The sequence below is a fragment of the Gavia stellata genome, chromosome 9 (genome assembly GCF_030936135.1).
Source record: "Gavia stellata isolate bGavSte3 chromosome 9, bGavSte3.hap2, whole genome shotgun sequence".
Taxonomy (NCBI): domain Eukaryota; kingdom Metazoa; phylum Chordata; class Aves; order Gaviiformes; family Gaviidae; genus Gavia; species Gavia stellata.
Window position 1 is genome coordinate 11,796,036 of NC_082602.1, and position 18,623 is coordinate 11,814,658.

General features: G+C 36.5%; 1 protein-coding gene across 1 annotated transcript in view; it reads right to left on the reverse strand.

The window, feature by feature from the left end:
- NRG3 (neuregulin 3) overlaps positions 1-18,623 on the reverse strand; it is a 411,783-nt gene that overhangs the window by 233,817 nt on the left and 159,343 nt on the right. Inside the window, exon 2 of the mRNA XM_059821387.1 lies at positions 6,177-6,306. Coding sequence (XP_059677370.1) covers positions 6,177-6,306 — 130 coding nt within the window. The remainder of the gene's footprint in view (positions 1-6,176; positions 6,307-18,623) is intronic.

Below are 18,623 nucleotides of genomic sequence, written 5' to 3' on the forward strand. Positions count from 1 at the left end.
GCTGCTTGAAGGAATGATACTATGTGACAAGCAACAACTGTAATAAACACTGATTTATTGCAGTACTCAAAAAACTTAAGCATGTGTGAAGGGTGAATTTTTGTAAAAACATAAAGGGAAATGTAATGTTGTTTGAAATACAGGCTGCTACGCTGCTGCATTGAAACACTCAGTTTTGCCAATATTTGAAAGTAATTGAACTTTGTAAGACTTTTCAATTTGCATGTATATATTTTTCAAGATGAAAGTATTTTCTACTGCAGAAGTTACAGAAGATTGAAGAAAGTAAGTACCTGCTAAATGCAATAATCTAAGGGAAGATCTGTAAATAAAAACCACTGTAAAACGGAGTGTTGAGATTGTGAAAATTAATCAGTAATTAAAGTACTTTGACAAGAAGCTTTCTTGAGAGCCCCCATCTTCTGAATGTTAAGTTATGAAAGCATGAATCAGGTGTTATTGAATACAGCCATGTTTAGTGTGCATATCACATAATATATTCTTGCACTATTTCACAAGGGGAAGATGATGAAAGACTCAATCTTTAAGTTTAAAACCTATTTGTTATTTATTGAATTCTTATACCATAGTATCAGACTTGAAGGTTTTCATTTTAGAGGACTATTAGTAAAAGAGTATGGATAACTGAGAAAGTACTGTTTTTATCCATGTGAAGTTCAGTATTTGGACAAAATAATTCATATCTAAAAAGGTTTAAAAGGATAAAACAGGTATATGACAGCAAAGCCATGCAACCTCTCCCTGTAATTTCAAGGGGCAGGAGCTTGAAAGAGAATGCATAGAAGTGGTTTGTGTTTTGGAAGTGTTTTTTGTTTGGGTTTTTTTTGTATGAAGGAAAAGAAATATCTAAAACTAGACAAGAAAAGCATGGGGTTTTCCAATAAAAATGAGAAAAGTGTTCAAATTGCAGATTTGTTATTAATATTTCTCAAAGAAATAAAGGCTTTTACTTATTCGTTGTTTACTAGCACTGTCTTGAGTATATGAATACAGCTGACCTGATTCTACCCTTGGGATGCACAGTCCATATGACAGACTTCTTGGCGGAATTTCTGTTTCCTGACTTCTTACAGGCCTGAGTTTTGAAAAGTGTCACAGTCACAATGCTTTAGGCACACAGGCTATTTCATTTGAGCTAACAGAAAAAAACGCATTGCTGATGGCAACCATGGGTTGTAAAAGCACTTCTGAATAAGCAGGTGATGTAATAATAATGCAACGTGATACCTATATTAAAATATAGTTGCTTAACAACAGCTTGGAGCTACCTAATGTGGTATTTCAAGCTCACCTCAGTTTTTCTAAAGTAAACAGGAAAGTAAAAATGGCAGCATTTCTAGCTAATGATGTGTGCAACTACGGAAATATAATCTAAATATGTGCTACAGCTATGCTCATAAGCCAATGATTTTCACAACAGGAGGTCTGCTGATTGCCCTTGACATGAAAAGTATCCTAAATTTTAAGTTTTCTTCATCCTTTAAGTTCTTGTAGCTATATGGTACATTGTCAGCTTAATGCAATGGATTTTTTTTGATGAAACTAACCTTGTAATATTGTGACATCAGTGAAATGTTTTATTTATTCAATAGTAAATAATTTTCTGGGTTTGCTTTACTTACATCTTGGAAGCACTTTGGAAAAGTGTCACTGTAACACAAGATGGGGGAACACACAATATGGAAGAGCTGGTACTTTAAAACACCTAGGTCAGACTGCAAAAGCCTAGATAACAAGCCACGTAACTAAAACAGGGAAATTATATTCTTATTTTTTTATATTTTTTAACTTACGGTTAAGTGTACATATCATATGCCGTGCTCAGAGCTGTTCTGAAGTCCAATCTGTTTGATCTCTTTCTTCTGCTTTTACTCATAGCAAGGGCTATGCCCGGATTACAGTTACTACTATGCAAAAGACTCACAATAAAACCGGACAGTATATAAACATTTATCCAAATTGCACTTTAATTAAAAGGGAATTCAATCCTTCTAGTCTCACAACAGATTTTAAACAAAGCTGAGCAATGCTGGTATAATTTTTTAATCAACTAAGTGTAAAAATGGAAGTTTTTATGCATAAAACCAGGCAAGATCACCAAGCTCAAAATTCATCAGAACGAGATGGATACATCAAAAGTTGTCCGATGAAAGCTGAAAACTCTGGGATAGTAACCACAGTAATGTTCTTTGAATGCATACATACAACCTGCTGAAATTTGGTTAACTGGGAATGATGTTTTGTTTACTGTGCATTTGTGAGTCTATTCTTTCACTCTCTGTTGCTAGAAAGCTTATTCAGGTTTTATACTGCTTGCATCGTGAAGGAGAGATGACGGACAGGAACAAAGGACAAAAAGAATATCCAGCATACTCAAATCTATAAAGAGTACATTCATTGCCAACACCAAGATTTCCAGTGTGTACACAACAGTCTTAATGGCTTCTTTCAGAAGAGAAATTTAACAGTGTAATCCTCTTCTCCCCTTGAAAGTTTTAGCCACTTACTCATCCCGTGTTTTCCAGTCCTAAATGAAAGAAAATGAAGGGACTAAAGAGGAAAAAAAAAGTAGATGGATTCATGCCAAAAAACCGCAACCCCAAAAACCCAGAGTGTCTTGAGATAGGATCTTTGAAATAAAATTGTACAGAAAACACCTAAACTTTTTTTAAAGCCTGCATTAAGTAATACCCAGTTAAATGCCGATGTGTCAGTGTTGACTACATACTTGATTTGTTTTGTGTAAATAACAAATAAAAGCACCCTCACCATTCAACTTAAATTCTCAAGAAGGCAACAGTGAAAAAAATTTCAGCATATGGAGAAGCTAAATATGAAGTTTCCTTATTGTTGACCTACCCTATCCTTAAAACAAGCTTCTGTTAAACCATTCACAGAAATAAATACTGAAGTCACACCTTTAAAATAGCACAAACAACATCGAGTGTATCTTGTTTATTACCTAACCACACAGGAGAACTCTGCCAGTTTACGTCCCCAGGCAAATTTTCACCAAGAGACAGTGAGTAAAATGTAGTTCAAACAAAAATAGAATTATAGAATTTGAAACTATAACCATTCCTTCCCCCCCCCCCCCCAGTTGTCAACTAAGCTAAAAAAAAAAATCCCATGACTTCAGGACACCTCCTCTATAGGTGGATAAGAACGGAAAGTGCATGCGCAAGGCTATTTCAGACCTCCTCATTTACTGTACTGCCAGTGGTCTCCTGCAACATGGCCTCCCTCTTGCCCTTTACCAAGGGTGCATGCCAGTCCCACTCTCCACAATTACAGGTTCAAACTAGATATGGCATGTATCTCACCAAATAAAAAAAAGTTATAGAGCCAGTGCTCTACAACATCCAGCTGCCAATTTCATTACTGACTGCTGGAGTTTGACATGTGCTCATCTCCTCCTATTGTCCAACAAGGTCATGATGAATTTTGCCAACTCTGAAAGATGCTTGAACTGCCACTTGAGACTGTTTGCATTGACAGTGTGGTTCATGACAATACAAAATAGGTCCAGGATGTAACTCAAATATTTATTAATTGCTATAAAATTTTTTTTTTGCTTTAACAATCATTAGCATATTTGTCCTTAAACATGTACACACAACAAAAACAAATGCACAACTGCCTAAGAATATCATCTACTAACACTCTTTAAAACTGGTATGAAAGTTTTTTGCTATATCAAGGTCTTCTATCTGCAGCTGTTCCACATGGCAAATTCCCGTTTCAGTAAATTGGTGCTCTGTTCCCAGAACAGATGCAAAAATCAAACTCCCCATGAGAACAGACAATGCAGCTTGATTCTAAGAATGAAGTATCATTTCACTCTCTTCTTCATAATTCTGTATTCAAATGATTCTTTTAATTGCAATGGGAATTCCTTAACCCTTTCATTCTCAGGGGAAATTACTTTTTTTCTAGTTAGAGGACAAATACAGTACATCAATATTGTATTTTTCTATATGTGTACATTCTAGCTTTTAGAGTACAGATAGCTTCTAGACTACAGATAGAAAAACACCTGCATCCCACTCACTACAGCACTGGCCCTAACAAAGAGACATACAGTCTGTTACCAAGATAGAGATACAGAATTTGAAGGTCAAATTAAAAGCTTTCTCCTCATTAATGACATTCACATTGGTATCATAAAAATTATTCTGAACAAGCTGCTGCTTGCAATGTTGAAGGTCCTTACAGAATTAAACAAAGCATTATAACTAGTTTAATCGCCTTTTAAATTTTAAAAGGTGTCATCTCTTGCTATAGGAATTTTTATTGCCTTACACGTCTTTTCGTGTTGCACACTTCAAAGTATCCATTAAAATAAGCAGATGTTTATTTCCAGAGAATGTGTCAATGCCTGAAACTTGTACAAGCAACGCAAATCTGTTACACACAGGAGCTAACAGAGTCACAAATGATACCCGTATTTCAGTATGGTAGAATAACACAAGAGAAGGTGATGAAAAAAATTCACTCCGCTGGAAAGAATGAAAACTCAACATTCTGGCTTGTTTAGTTAAGGAGAAAAGCTTGGATGGAAAAGCTTCTAACCGTTAGTCAGACTGCAGCATTAGAATCACAGCAAATAAACAAGAATTTGGCAAAGGCAGACAACAGGAAAGATCCTGAAAGTCAAACAAAACAAACAAACCAAAAAAAGACAGCTCTCTTATTAGATATAATCCTGCAGATTTTTAAAAGTTTAATCCATACAGTTTACTAAAATGTTCTGTTCAAAGAAATTAGCTAATAAATTTACCAGCCTAATTAAAAATTCTCATATACATCCATTTCTCTCTGCTCATAATTTGTATCAGTTTTGTTCAGTTTGAATATTCTGATAATGAAAAATGCTTAAATATTTGAGTGATACAATTCCCTTGTTAACAGCTCATAACACTTCTAAGAAAGACTGAAAATCACACACCTGCTTTGAGGGAAAAAAAAACCTGTACAGTTTTATGGTGGAAGTCAAAAAAGTCATAAATTTTCCATGATTAATGACTCATAATATTTAAGAAGTATGCCATAAGAAAACATAAAATAAAGAGGGGAATGAACAGTGACTGAAACATACAAAACTGAATGGGAAAAAATTACCAGCACAGTATTAAAAACAAAAATCTTAGTAATATTCTTCTGATGATAAGCAAACTTGTATCAATCTTTAAATCCATAAATTTCCGCTTTCAAACCAGGCACATATGATTTTGTGACTTTTTTTTCCCTACTTTCAGTGGAATTCAGCAGCTTAAGTCGCAAATCATTCAGGAAAGCTGCTGAGTATCTTAGGTGCTTTTTATTATTTACATTAGAGATATCTACATATTTAGATGCTCAGTTTAGAATTTGGGCACGTGTCTTAGATATACCTTCTGTATGCCAAATGCAATATCTTAGGAGTAAACTAAAACATCACAAGTACAGGTTTTCATTTTGGACCACTTCTATTTAAAAGATTGTTTGAATAGTCCAGATTTTTTTTTATTCTCATCTTTAGGAAGATGTTACAGTATTCCTTCTGCATATCACTCCCTTTTACTGGCCATTACATCTAGAATAATTATATTTGGTTATCTGGCTTTCTGATATTCTTTTAAATACATTCAAGATGGTCATAGACATTAACAGAAGTTCAAGAGTGTAACACTGTACAACAGCTACATAGCAGGTTCAGATAGCTATTACAGCCCATTTTATCTTTCTGTCATTAAACTTAAGAAACCCTAAATCTTAAAACAACTAACAGAACTCTTCCTCTCTCTCAATGAACAGTGCATATAGCTATTGTCAAAGCTCTACTTTGAGTACTCAAAATAAAGGAACGCTTCTGGTATGTAAAGGAACATAAAAGTTTAATATGTAAAAACCAAAATATTAATCCTTACTTGTTTATATGATTAGAAAATAGAATATTGAAGATTTTTCTGACCTATAAAAGTAATAAAAAATGTTGCTTTTTGTATTTATAAATATTACAGACTAGCGAAACAAACATTAACTGTGAAGGATGCAATCAAATTGGAGACAAATTCCATTGCTTTATAACATTCTACATCTGAATGTTTACTTTTTCTAATTCTGTCTCCCTTGGACAAAAGACTGGTTTTGCAACTTCTCCTCAAAGGACTTACCGGCAGTGTTTATGTGATCCTGTTAAGGTTTCAATCACAAAACATTCCCCTTCATTGAGACAGTATGCAAGATCCTTGTCTTTGCATGGCTTAAAGTGCTCAGATCGCTCAGTGGAATACGTTGTAGTATCTGTGGAAAAAACAGAAAAAGGAAAGGAATGCTGTAAGGCTAAATATTGAATGTTGTTAAAGTATGTGTTAAATAAATTTGATCAAATTGGTCTCTAACATCAACTGATCAAGACAGACTAATTAACAGAAACCAAAAGCACAGGGCAAGCAAACTTCAATGTGACTGCAATATTATTTGCAATCAAGCTTCTTAAAAAGCTTCACAGAAGGAATCTTATATTTGGAAGTATTAGCAGAAAAAACAAACTAGACTGTGGCAAAGTTGAGTATAATTTCAACCCCTTCCGATTTCCAAAGTATCGCTTCTAAAATGTAAACACACCTATTTTGAATTAACCAGAACAGTATTTTCATATTAATACACTGAAATATGGTTTTAAATAAAATACACAACTTTTTTCATGAAAAACAAGCAATAGTAGTTAATATAGTAACAACCTACAAAAAAACCAACCATAAAACCCACAACAATGAAAGAAAAAACAAAGCCAAAAAACTAAGGACAACTCTAATTTGATGCACCAGTCACAAAAATAGGCCCAGAACTTAAACACAAGAAATACACCATAGATTGTTTCATTTCAGGTACATCATCTGTAGGTTTCTATAGGTCTGTCTGAACATCCCCGCAACACAGTTCAAAAAATTGATTACAGTTTGGACTGTTGGCTGTAACTTTGGAATATGTAGTTAAATAATGAGATTTGGAATAGGCTGACAGTATGTCAGGGTGAGCTCATTCCTGTCTTCTAATATATCTCTAACTTTTCCAATCCAGTTGGACTAATCAACAATAAAGTGAAATTTTCTGAGGAAGATGTCTGACTGACAGATATTTTTATTCTCTTCACTAAGAGAAAGATTTTTGTAATGAAGTGTAGTTTTTCAAAGACGACAATGATTTCCATAGCGCCATGGCTCAATCTTCATATACAGTCTTAATTATCAAAATTAAAACTCCTACTAACTTTGTGGCGATAAGGACCAGGATCTAATATATGAATATATATTAAAATTATAAGAGAACATTTCATTATATACCATACAGACGATCACAAAACATTCTGCTGCCTGCTGTCAAAGGGATGAAGCTGTGCTCAATGCACATGGAACTTTGCAAACTCAAAATTATATAAACACATTAACTTGCTTTTTGTTCATAACTTGATACAAAGTAAATATTCTCCAAGCTAATATTAAAGTTGGAAACCAAAACACTGAAATACAAGATACCTGTAAGTATGGTTCGGCAAGAAAATTTAGATAATTCCAAAAATCTTTCAAAGTAACTTTTTTCATTCTTAGTGTATTTTAAAGTTTTCTTTGTTATCCAGACTAAGTGAAGGAAGATTAATAAAATACATTTGAAAAGAATAAAAAAATTCCACATCCTAATCTTTGTATACAACACTTCCCACTCCCCCCACCACCCCAATAGCAGCACTTACGAAAAATGTGCAGGCTGTATAAACTCTACTATGTTTTTAATGACTGCAAGCAACCCTGAAGTGAAACGTATCAAATTGAATCGGGAAACAATACAACATGTTTGTAAATGCAACCAGTGACTAGCACATCACTGATGACATTTCAAGAACGATCAGATTTTATGTAACAAAAATATCTTCAGGTAGAAAAAAAGGTAGCCCAGTTACCTTTTAAGGTCAATTTCACACAGGAGCACTTAAATGACCATTTAAAATGTGTTTAGGCAAAAAAATAAATATAAACAACAGTAATCAGATATGATATTTCTATCCCTTTTAAATAAGGAAAACTGAAGATAATACTATTTGAAAGCACTTGTGATAATTACAAAAGGTAACTAAAACTGTTTGATGAGCAGCAACTCAACTTGATATGGCTTTAGAAAACAAAACACTCATATTTGTCAGCCTGCTCTGATGAAACAATCCATGCAAACACCTTTATGAAGGTATTCGCATTACATAGACCAAAGTAATCTGAGACATCCCCAAAGGACAAAAGCAAAACTAGGGAGACACGCAGTATCACAAAGCATGTCTTTGAGGTAGTGATGTACTGAATTCTCAGAGCACAGTGTTTAAAGTGCAGGATACTCCTCTTCTACCATAATTAACTCAAAAATACCTTGTCAAGGTCAGCATTTTAAAGTTTTAGATTAAATATATTCTTCAGAGGTTTTGTTCTGGATTATTTTAATCACTTGTCTGTTCAATATTATTTAAGATTAAATCAAGTCCACATCAGAAACTTTTGCCAATTCAGCAGTGTCAGAGAAGAGCTCAGACTGAGCACATGACGTTCGATATTGGCAAAGGTGCCACTGAATATACAGCTACAGCATAGGTTAATTTCAGTACTACTGGAAATTACACAAGTAATTGGACTTCTCTGCTGATACAAATTGTTAACAAACTGTGGTCAGCCATTGCAGCAAGCCAGCCTTCCAGAACTGAGTTTCCGACGCTTCCAGAGGAGTGACATGGTGCGCTGCCCATGCAGGGTGATGCGGGGCTGGAGTCAAAATGCTCCCCTCAAAGCCCTGTCTGTTTTATTTATAAACAGGCACAAGTTGCAATACTTCATTTTCTCCACTTGGACATGATTTCAAGCTTTTCTTACATTGTTTTGAGTTCTGTCTCTGGTCTTCGAAATTAAGCACAACAGTTGTAGGTAACAAGGATGCTGACAGCTTCTCATGACAGCACTCCTGATGTTGAAAAGTACACAAAAATTTCTAACTTTTTTTTTAAAAAACAAATACAGTCTTATTAAAAGTCATTTTGAAGTTATAGCCTTTTCTGTCTTGGAACTATTTGCGCAAGTCTAACCAGGTTGATGTGCATGGAAACATCTCTCTATGTACAGCTGATCTCTGGTCTGCAAAGATCAGATGTTTTAGCTACAAAGGTCGTTCACTAACGTTCAAAAGCTCAAAAGCTCTGTTACTAATTGATATCGTAGATATCCCTAGAGCTGTTTGGTATTTTCTTCTGGATATATTCACATACAGGATATGTGAGTTTTCTGAAAGGTTACAATCCTGCTGTTATTTCATGTTGCACTCATGATGAAACAAACTCTCACAGCTTCATTAAATACTGGAAAAAAACAAAATCTAAAAACTTGTTCTAAAAACAGAACTACAGAAAGAACAAAGCAACGTAAAACACTGTAGAGACCATATAGTTTTCTTGATTCTTTTTCTAATAAATAATAAATCCTACTGTCTTATTTGCCCCCTCGCCCCCCCTTTTTTTTATCTCCTAACCAAATATAGAATTGACGTTTTCACGGCAGAATTGTCCTTCATAGGTTCAGAAGCCTGCTAAGTGTCCACCATTCTATTGTGAAGTTTGATTTTTATTTTTTTTAATAATTGATAAAACCTAGGCATTTACAAAATTACTATTTCAGCCTCTTAATTTATTTCTAGTGGGTAACGGACCCAAACATTTATAGGTAACAAAAGGGAACTTCTGTTAAGCATTCAGATGTCCTTGAATTCAGTACATAAATAGCAATAATCTATACTCCCTTCAGGCCTTCTTTTTTTTTTTTAATTGCCAAATGTCCAGGTGTTTCATGCAAAAGCAGCAGGGGCTATTGATTTCTCCTGGAATCTTTCCAACTAAATCAGAATAAAGAATTTCTAGGCACTTTTACTCTATTTTTCATGCCTCACTTTATCAGCAAAGCTTTATGCGTTATTCTGATACTCCAAAACCAGATATACCATTGCCAAATCTCAGATATCACTGTTTAATCAAATGAACAAGAATTCATTTCACATTTCAAAGGAAGGCTTCAAGATCTTTTATTTAGAAGCATGGAGCTGGTTAAAAAAATGCAGTCGTTTGGGAATGTTGAAAAAATTCAGTAGGAAGTTTTCAGATGTTATTTTATTTTGTTAAGGTCTAAAGCTTAGTCTAAAGAAGTGTTAGTGACTTTGTATTTTTGTCTCATTAATCTATTTCATCATATTTATACCAGCACAGGATGGCTCATTATAGCTAATTTATTGAATTATATTCAAGGCATAATACGGATACTATAAATACTATCTCCCCCTTCAAGGCTACCAGATTGATTGTTTCCAGTACTATGCTCTGATATTAATAAACTTGTAACTGCAAAGGACAAATGCAGGAAAAGAGAGAATGCAAGATTTGAAATATCCTGGGAAACAGCGGCATTTGTGTCAGCTGTTTTTGCGCAGACTGCCGCAGCAGCAACCATTCCCACCCATCCCATCTGTCTCGCAGCATTCTGTCTTTAGAAACAGATTTTACTGGATACATCTCAAATAAAAAAAGCTTTAAGCGATACCCACACTGCATGCACCACACTGTAAACACTTTTTCCAGATAGAGAGCCTTAGCTGCTATAAAAAGAGAGTGAAAAAAATACCTAGAGGAACAAGAAATGAAAATATCTTGCTTAACTCTTCTGAAGTCACTAGTGGACAGGCATCCAAATTTTATAACTACATAGTAACATTCACTTATTAACATAGGTATGGAAGCTACTTAGTGCATTTCCAAGGAGGAATATTTAAGACACTGTATTTCTTTTAATACCAGAGCTTACACACTGAAAGGCTTTTTAAAAATGCTGCACATTTTGACTCCCATTGGGTGTTACCAGCTTTATAGATTCAGTATCAACATGCAAATTAGCTTTTCCTTTATCTTGTTACCCATTTACAATTGATCATTTCTCTGAAAACCATTGACTTACTGAAGCACCAAAAAAGTGAGATGCTTATTTTAAATCACCGATCCCATTTTTAAACGCACTACAAAAAAAGAATAAGCCAATTACAAACTGGACTTCCCCGACAATGCAACTCCAGTTATCAAAAAAAGCTTTCTAAAAAAAACCCAACATTTTTTACAATCTATTTTTATATCACTATTGCATTGTATAAAGAAGGTTACATAAAAGGTCATTTAATAGCACAGAGAGAGTTAAATTTTATGTTCAATGAAGTCAATGGCAAAATATTTGCAGTGACTCAGTGTAATCAGGGTTCCCTGCAGTTCTTATAGAATCACTTAGTGCTTCTCTCCTGGTATTTTAGAATTATGTGGTAGTCCTACTAGAAAGGGTCTTGCAAAAAATGAAAATTACACATAGAATAGTTTATCTATTACTTTGTTTACTCACAATACCATGAAACTTAAAAAACATATAACCTAAGATTTTTATTTCTGTGCTTTTAGAATTAAATGAAAAGTGGCGAGGCAGAGAAGATACCAAGTCCTAGCAAGATGTTAATTAAGACAAAAGGAGTGGAAAACTTAAATATTACTTGCAAGTGCTTGCTATGATTTAGACTTAGCCAATGGTAACTCTTTCTTAAGTTGTTGATATTTGTAAAGTAAACATTCAAGACATACTCATTTTTAATGCAAAGCAGAGATCCTCTTTTGTCAGTGCTAACTGAACTCAAGTTAGTGCGAGCCATGGGAAACTGCTGAGATAACTGGATTTTCAAATTCTAGTAATAAATTATGAGCAAGAACCTAAAGATATCTAGAAATTAAAACTTAATTATTTAAAATAGAAACAGGGTTCTTGTTCTAAACTTACTTGAACTGTTTGCATGCATTTATCTATGATCAAAACCAAAAACATAATGAAAATATGAAAAATATTTTATTGCATTTACAGAGACAGTTTTGTATTACTAGCAATCGAGTTCTGAACACTGATTATTCAAGCAGCTACCCCTTAGCCATTTTGTGCCAGACGAAATTTCATTGAATCCAGTAACACTTTAAGGGCTTTGCTTGCATCGTGATATAAAGCAAAATTGTGCTATAGATATGGGAATACTTGGAGCTTTTCTATTATCCCTCAGATTCAAATGAACAAATTAGTATAATTTAGCAACTAACTGCTAAAGCAGCAGATGCATCAATATATTGTCATTTACATTAGTTGGCTTCTCAGCCAGACTGTGGAGGTAGCTGAAATTGTTATCAGTGAGAGACGGTCCGAAGGTTTTACCTTCGTATTTAATTCAGAGGATTATACAAGAAAGTTCATGTGGTATTAACTCAACAAGCACATTCCTGTGAAACATTTCTCTGTGGGTACAACCAACCACATCCTTGAACAGAATGCTTTTGTCCTCCTATCACCAGAACACAGCATCACATCCACAACTGCACAGAAACAACTCAAGCTCCAGAAAAGTACAAGAAATTAAAGTCATCTCTCCAAAAATTAGCACACATTCCCTGTCAGTGACTCGAAAATTAATTCTTAAAGCGTGACCTTGTTCCAGAAATAAATGTTGTTCACATTTTCCAAATGCTTTATCAGTTTGAAATCACAATACACAAGTACTAATCTCTATCTTGAAAAATTTATTAAAAAATTTTCAAGCTTCTAGTGCTTTATTGGCAAAAATATCACGTGCTATTAGAGAGCTGCTTGCTTGCTGCAAAACTCTTACAAATTAAAAGTATGTCTTTGCTTTCATGACTTAAAAAAACCAAACCAAGCAACCACTATTTCTAAAAGCAATGCACAAAAAAAAATACCCACTAATAGTATCTTGCAACTGAAACTCAAAAGCAGAAAAGCAAATAAAACTATCATCACTTCAGAATGTATTATCTGATCACATCTGTCAGAACTTACATACTGAACCCTGAATACCAATGAAATTCATCTATATATGTGCAGAATTGCACATCAGAGGCTGCATTCTCCTGTACAGCTCGAACTGAAATCAGTGAAAGCTGAATAAATGGGAGGAGACTCAGGAGAGAGCCCCATGAGACACAAAAGGCTAGAGTTTTTCAGAAGTTCAACATCTAGGAGCCAAAGAAACAGGAGTGACTAAAACTCTAAAAAGGTTTTAGCATTCAATGTGAAGAGTTATTTTGAAAATTGAGTCATGACAGTTGTGATGGGCACTCTAGGTGCAGAGTGCATTTGCCAATCAGACACGTATTCAGGTGTCCTTTGGTAGAATTTCTCATTAATTGATCTAAAAGAATTTCAGAGAGAAATTCAGTGAAAAAGCACTGCAGTCAAAGTTGTGTCAAAAGTGGATCCACCACCCCCACCAGGGCTCCTCTCTCCTTTGATCCCTAGCAGTCCCTCCTGTCTCAGAATACTGACATCACCAGAGTCACCAAAAGCCCTTGAGATGGGATGGCACCATTGCACCAAAAGGGGACACCCTTTTGGGGATGTGGAAATAGCTCCAGGAAATAGTCTCCAAAAGATGGAGAAACCGAAATACAGTTAAATTTAAAAAAAAAAAAAAAAGAGATACTTCCAGGGGTGCAATCAAAACTTAGGGAAAATAAAACCCAAAACCAGAACAATTCTGCATAGGTTAAAAGATGCTAGAAAAAAGCAAGCATAACACACTACATCTGTGATGTCTGCAACCACCAGTGTTCTGCAATGAAAACAAAAATTCAAACAAAATCTAGTGTATCAAATCTATAGCAGAATGCATTAGGAAGTTTGTCATAAAACATTTTTGGCACAGTTTGGCTACTGAAGAAAATGTTAGTTTGGAGCAATGATTAATCACTATTTATCAAGGACAGTAATAAAAATAAAGTTGCCTTAAACAAATCAAAATAATTTTCCTTTATTTTTCATGCTCAGTTTCAAGTGATCTGAGGAGGACTCAAATCTCATTGTCTAAGGAGGACTGTTATTTTAACTGAATTTGGTTGGAGTTCCTTGTGAATAAGTGAAGAGTTTCAGAACTCTGCACTTTTAAATCTGATATATTTGAAACTATGAAGAAAAGGAAATATAAGAGGAAATAGAGAATAAGGAAATATAAGAAAATAGTAGTGCAATGATCTAAATAACTCAATATTGCTACAGAAGGAGTATAAAAGTGGTGTTACAAACATTATTACATGTAGTAAAAAAAAAAAATTAACAGTCCTCCAAATCTTTTTCTTTCTTAGCTCACAGCTGTCTTCTCTCTCCTCCTGCCTGGGAAGCACAGTGTGGGGGTGAGAGTTTAGATGCAAGGACCAGGGGAGAGAGAGATAACAATAGAAACCTTGGCTCTTGATGTCTATGCTGGTATGTGCAGGTAGTTCTTCCTGAACCCACCTGTGCTAAAGCTCAGAGGTAACAGCACTGGAATGAACTGTAGCCTAATTCCAGCAGATCCCATGTGTAGCTCTGTCTTGTTCCACATTGCCTGATTCCCATCACAAGTCACATCAACAACCCAGTTTCTTTATCCTTTATATGTAAGTGTCATCATAACCCAGCAATAAGCCTTCAGCAGTTCATTCTACAAACTCCAATCACCAATCCAGATGTATTGGGTTTGCACAGCAAGGTTTTGGTAGTGGGGAGGCTACAGGGGTGGCTTCTGTGAGAAGCTGCTAGAAGCTTCTCCCATATCTGACAGAGCCAATGCCAGCCGGCTCCAAGACGGACCCGCCGCTGGCCAAGGCTGAGCCCATCAGCAACAACACACCACAACCAGATTAGTTAGACTCCATAGACTTTTCACTTCTATGTGAAAACTGCATAATAGATAACTATGAAAAGTATTTGTGCAATGAACAGATGCTGGTAAACAAGAACAATTACCTTAGAGTTTAAATTTATTTCAACATAAAATGAAAGATTAATTAAATCACCTACTCTTTTCTTTTGGATGAAGCGATTAAGATTTTCTCCTCTATCAGCATTTCAAACAACCCTTTTCCTCCACACATGGTGAGGGTAGAGGGGAGAATAAAAGTTTCTGTGGGTCTCAGGTGGGCGCCCTGCTCTGGTGCCCCTTTCCCAGCCTGCTTCACCCTTCCATCACTCAGGAAAGCTGAGATGCATTCATAGAAGTCTGTGACAGCTCAAATTCCTGGTTGAAAGACCCCAAACACCAATTGTCTCAGCTCCTGGACCTTAACTGACTTGACCTTTATCATCCCCTGTGTCCTGCCACACAGCATGTGCCCTGCTGCTGCTATCACCAAATCTAATTATGCCTCCACAGCTGAGAAACCTTCAACTAACTCTAAGGCACATAACTACCACTTGAAAGTTTTATAGAAGAAAGAAAAAAAAAGTAAAAATTAATGACTTCTGAATTTTCTACACACTGAACTGCTGCCCACATGTTTTTCCACAAAATAATAAATAATTTAAATCTGAAGATATCTTATCAGACCTCCTGCTCAAAGTACGGTTAAATTTGATTTTAAGATCAGGATGCTGTAGTAAGTCCGGCTGATTTTTTAAAATCTCCAGGGATAGAGATTCTACGACCCCTTATAGCCACCTGTTGCACTGCATAGTCACTCTCACAACTTTTTTTGCCTCCTTGTATCAGACTCTGAGAATAGATAAGGCAGTAGTCTGGAGCCAATTAAAAAAAACCCCAAACCTAACTGAAAGTTACACAACTGAAATAGTTTCATTAACATATGAAACAGTTCCTTAAGAGTTTCTTAGTAGAAATTAAAAATTCAATATATGCCAAATAAATGATGGGAACTGTTTTGTTTTATCACTTTATTTTCTCTGACTTTAATACCCTTAAAGAGCTTTCCAAAATGATGAAAAAATGAGATATAACATTTAAGGTTGCAGATATGCCTAAACCACTTCTCAGTAGAGCAAAGTGGATTTTACTGCTTAGTATAAAAGGATGCTATACAGTTATCAGCAATGGGCATAGTGTGAATTCTGCTTTCAAAAGTCGGTTAAACTAATATTGATGAATGCTTGAGCAGACACTCACTCATATTAATGACTCTTCTTTCGTCTGCTCAGGCCTCTCCAATACTTTTTGTCCTTACATAGTAATCGTATCCCAGATAGCAGCTAGGTGGGCTGTACTGTTATGAAGTAATGGAAATTTATAATTAGTCAGCATTCAATAGCAATAGAGCAAACATTATCAACACTGAAGCAATCTTCCATTCCTAAGAATAACTATCTTGTAAGAAAATTCTTCTGGGAACAAGTATTTTGTGATTTACAGCTCATTAGGACCATCTGCAAATTCCTTAAAGTGTGATAAGAATTCAATTACTCACCTTTGTATTTCAAAGACTTAATAAATTGTTCCTTCTAAACATTCACAAAATAGAAAGGTTAAAATAGAAAATAAAAATGCTATGTAAAATATGAGGAATAGACATTATGTTATAACACAAAGATATTCACTGCCATGACGCTATCAGTAATCTTCATTGCAAAGCCCAATTTTACGTAGAGATTATTTTCAAACATCTGGAAAGTTATACGTAACTTATCCAGACATTGCTGAGAAATTACTGATTGTACGCAGAAATTAGAAGTGCCACAACTGTAAAGCTGCTCAGACTATTAACTACAACATGCAATTTACAGCAAACATGTTTGTTTTTCTCTTATGAACATAAGAATACGACTCATCCTTTTTCACAAACAACTTAATAAAGCTTTCAGCTCTGAAGACCTGGGCATTTCTGAAAGGACAGGTTATTTTTTTCCAAAAGCTTGTGTTTTGTGCATGTAAGTAAGCAGCACAATGCATACTCAAGAGTGTAAAAGAGTAAATATTGTTGTTTAGTAGATGTAGGGGGCTTTAGCTTTCCCAGCTATTGCTAAAGGAAAGAAACGCTAAAATTGATAATGAAGGCCTCATCGTTAATGGTAACTGGCAAGTGTCCTCACCGAGCACCAACACTTTTTCAATCACAGATCTGTAATAATCTGTATTTACACATCTTTATATACACTATAGGAAAGTTCTTCTGGAAACAAAGTATTGTGTGATTTTATAGATTTTTATAGCAGGCAGAAGCACAGGGAAAACACAGGCCCATAGCTAAACAGGGCAGGGAAACCAGTCACTAACAACACTGACATGGCTGAGGTTCTCCACACCTTCTTTGCCTCCATCTTTACCGGCACAGCTGGACCCCAGGTCACAGGATCAAGTAGCTGCAACAATGCGCGTGTCAACCCCCCAGTCATGAAGGCAGGGCTGGCCTGCGGCCTCTCACAAGGCCTCAACCCACACAAACCTACGGGCCTGGAGGAAATCCACCCCAGGGCGTTAAGAGAAGTGGCTGACTGTTGCAAGGCCACAGTCTATAATCTTTGCAAAGTCCTGATGATCGGGAGATGTGCCCGATGACTGGAAGAGAGAACATGTCATATCCATCTACAAGAAGGGCCCAAAAGAGGTCCCAGAAAAATACAGGCCCATTAGTCTTACTTTAGTCCCTGGGAAAGTAACGGAGCCAAGTCTCCTAGGAGCTATTACAAACCAAAACATGAAGCAGGTGACTGGGCACAGCCAGCACGCATTTACCACGGGCAAATCATGCACAATAACCCGATCGCCTTCTACAACCAACACGTTCGGTCAACAAGGGGAGAGCAGTGGGTATTGTCTACCTGGACTTCAAAGTGTTGGACACTGTTTCCCACAGCCTCCTCCTGGGCAAAGTGGCCAGACACAGGCCGGGCGGGTGCTCCGCGAGGCGGGCAGGAAGGCGGCTGACAGGCTGCGCTCCCGGGGCGGTGACCAGGTTGGCAGCCTCTCGCAAGTGGGGTCCCCCAGGCATCGATACTAGGCCCCACGCTGCTCAACATCATAAGTGACCTGGGCAGTGGGATTGAAAGCATGATGACACTAAACTGGGTGGTGAGGTGGACACATCAGAAGGAAGAGCCATCTTACAGAGAGACCTGGACAGGCTGGAAGAGCAGGCGAGCAAGAACTCTATGAAGTCTACCAAAGACGAGTGCAGAGTGCTGTACCTGGGACGACATAACCCAAGAGCCCAGTACAGGCCAGGATGTGTGTGGCTGGGGAGCAGCCTTGCCGAAAGGCACCTGGGGGTCCTGGTGGACAACAAGCTGAAGATAAGTCAGTGGCAGCAACGAAGGCAAATCAGATCCTGGGCTGCATCTGCAGGGGCACCACTAGTGGAGACAGAGACATGATCATCCCACTCTACTCAGTGCTTGCCAGGCTGCACCTGGAGTACTGTGTTCAGTTGTGGTCCTCACAATTCAAAGACAACATGGACAGACTGGAGAGGGTCCAAAGGAGGGCCATGAAGATGATCAAAGAGCTGGAGAACCTGCCCTACAGCCAGACTGAAAGAGTTGGGTTTTTTCTCCCCAGAGAAGAGAAGGCTCAGGGGGAACTTGTCACAGTTTTCCAGTAGTTAAAGAGCAGCTACAAAGAGGTCAGAGGCTCTCTCTTCACAAGGAGCCACATGGAGAAGACAAGGGGCAACAGGTAAACGGGGCAGTGGGAGAGGTTTCATCTTGTTATAAAAAAAAGGACATTTTTAGTTAAAAAAAAAATAAATACAT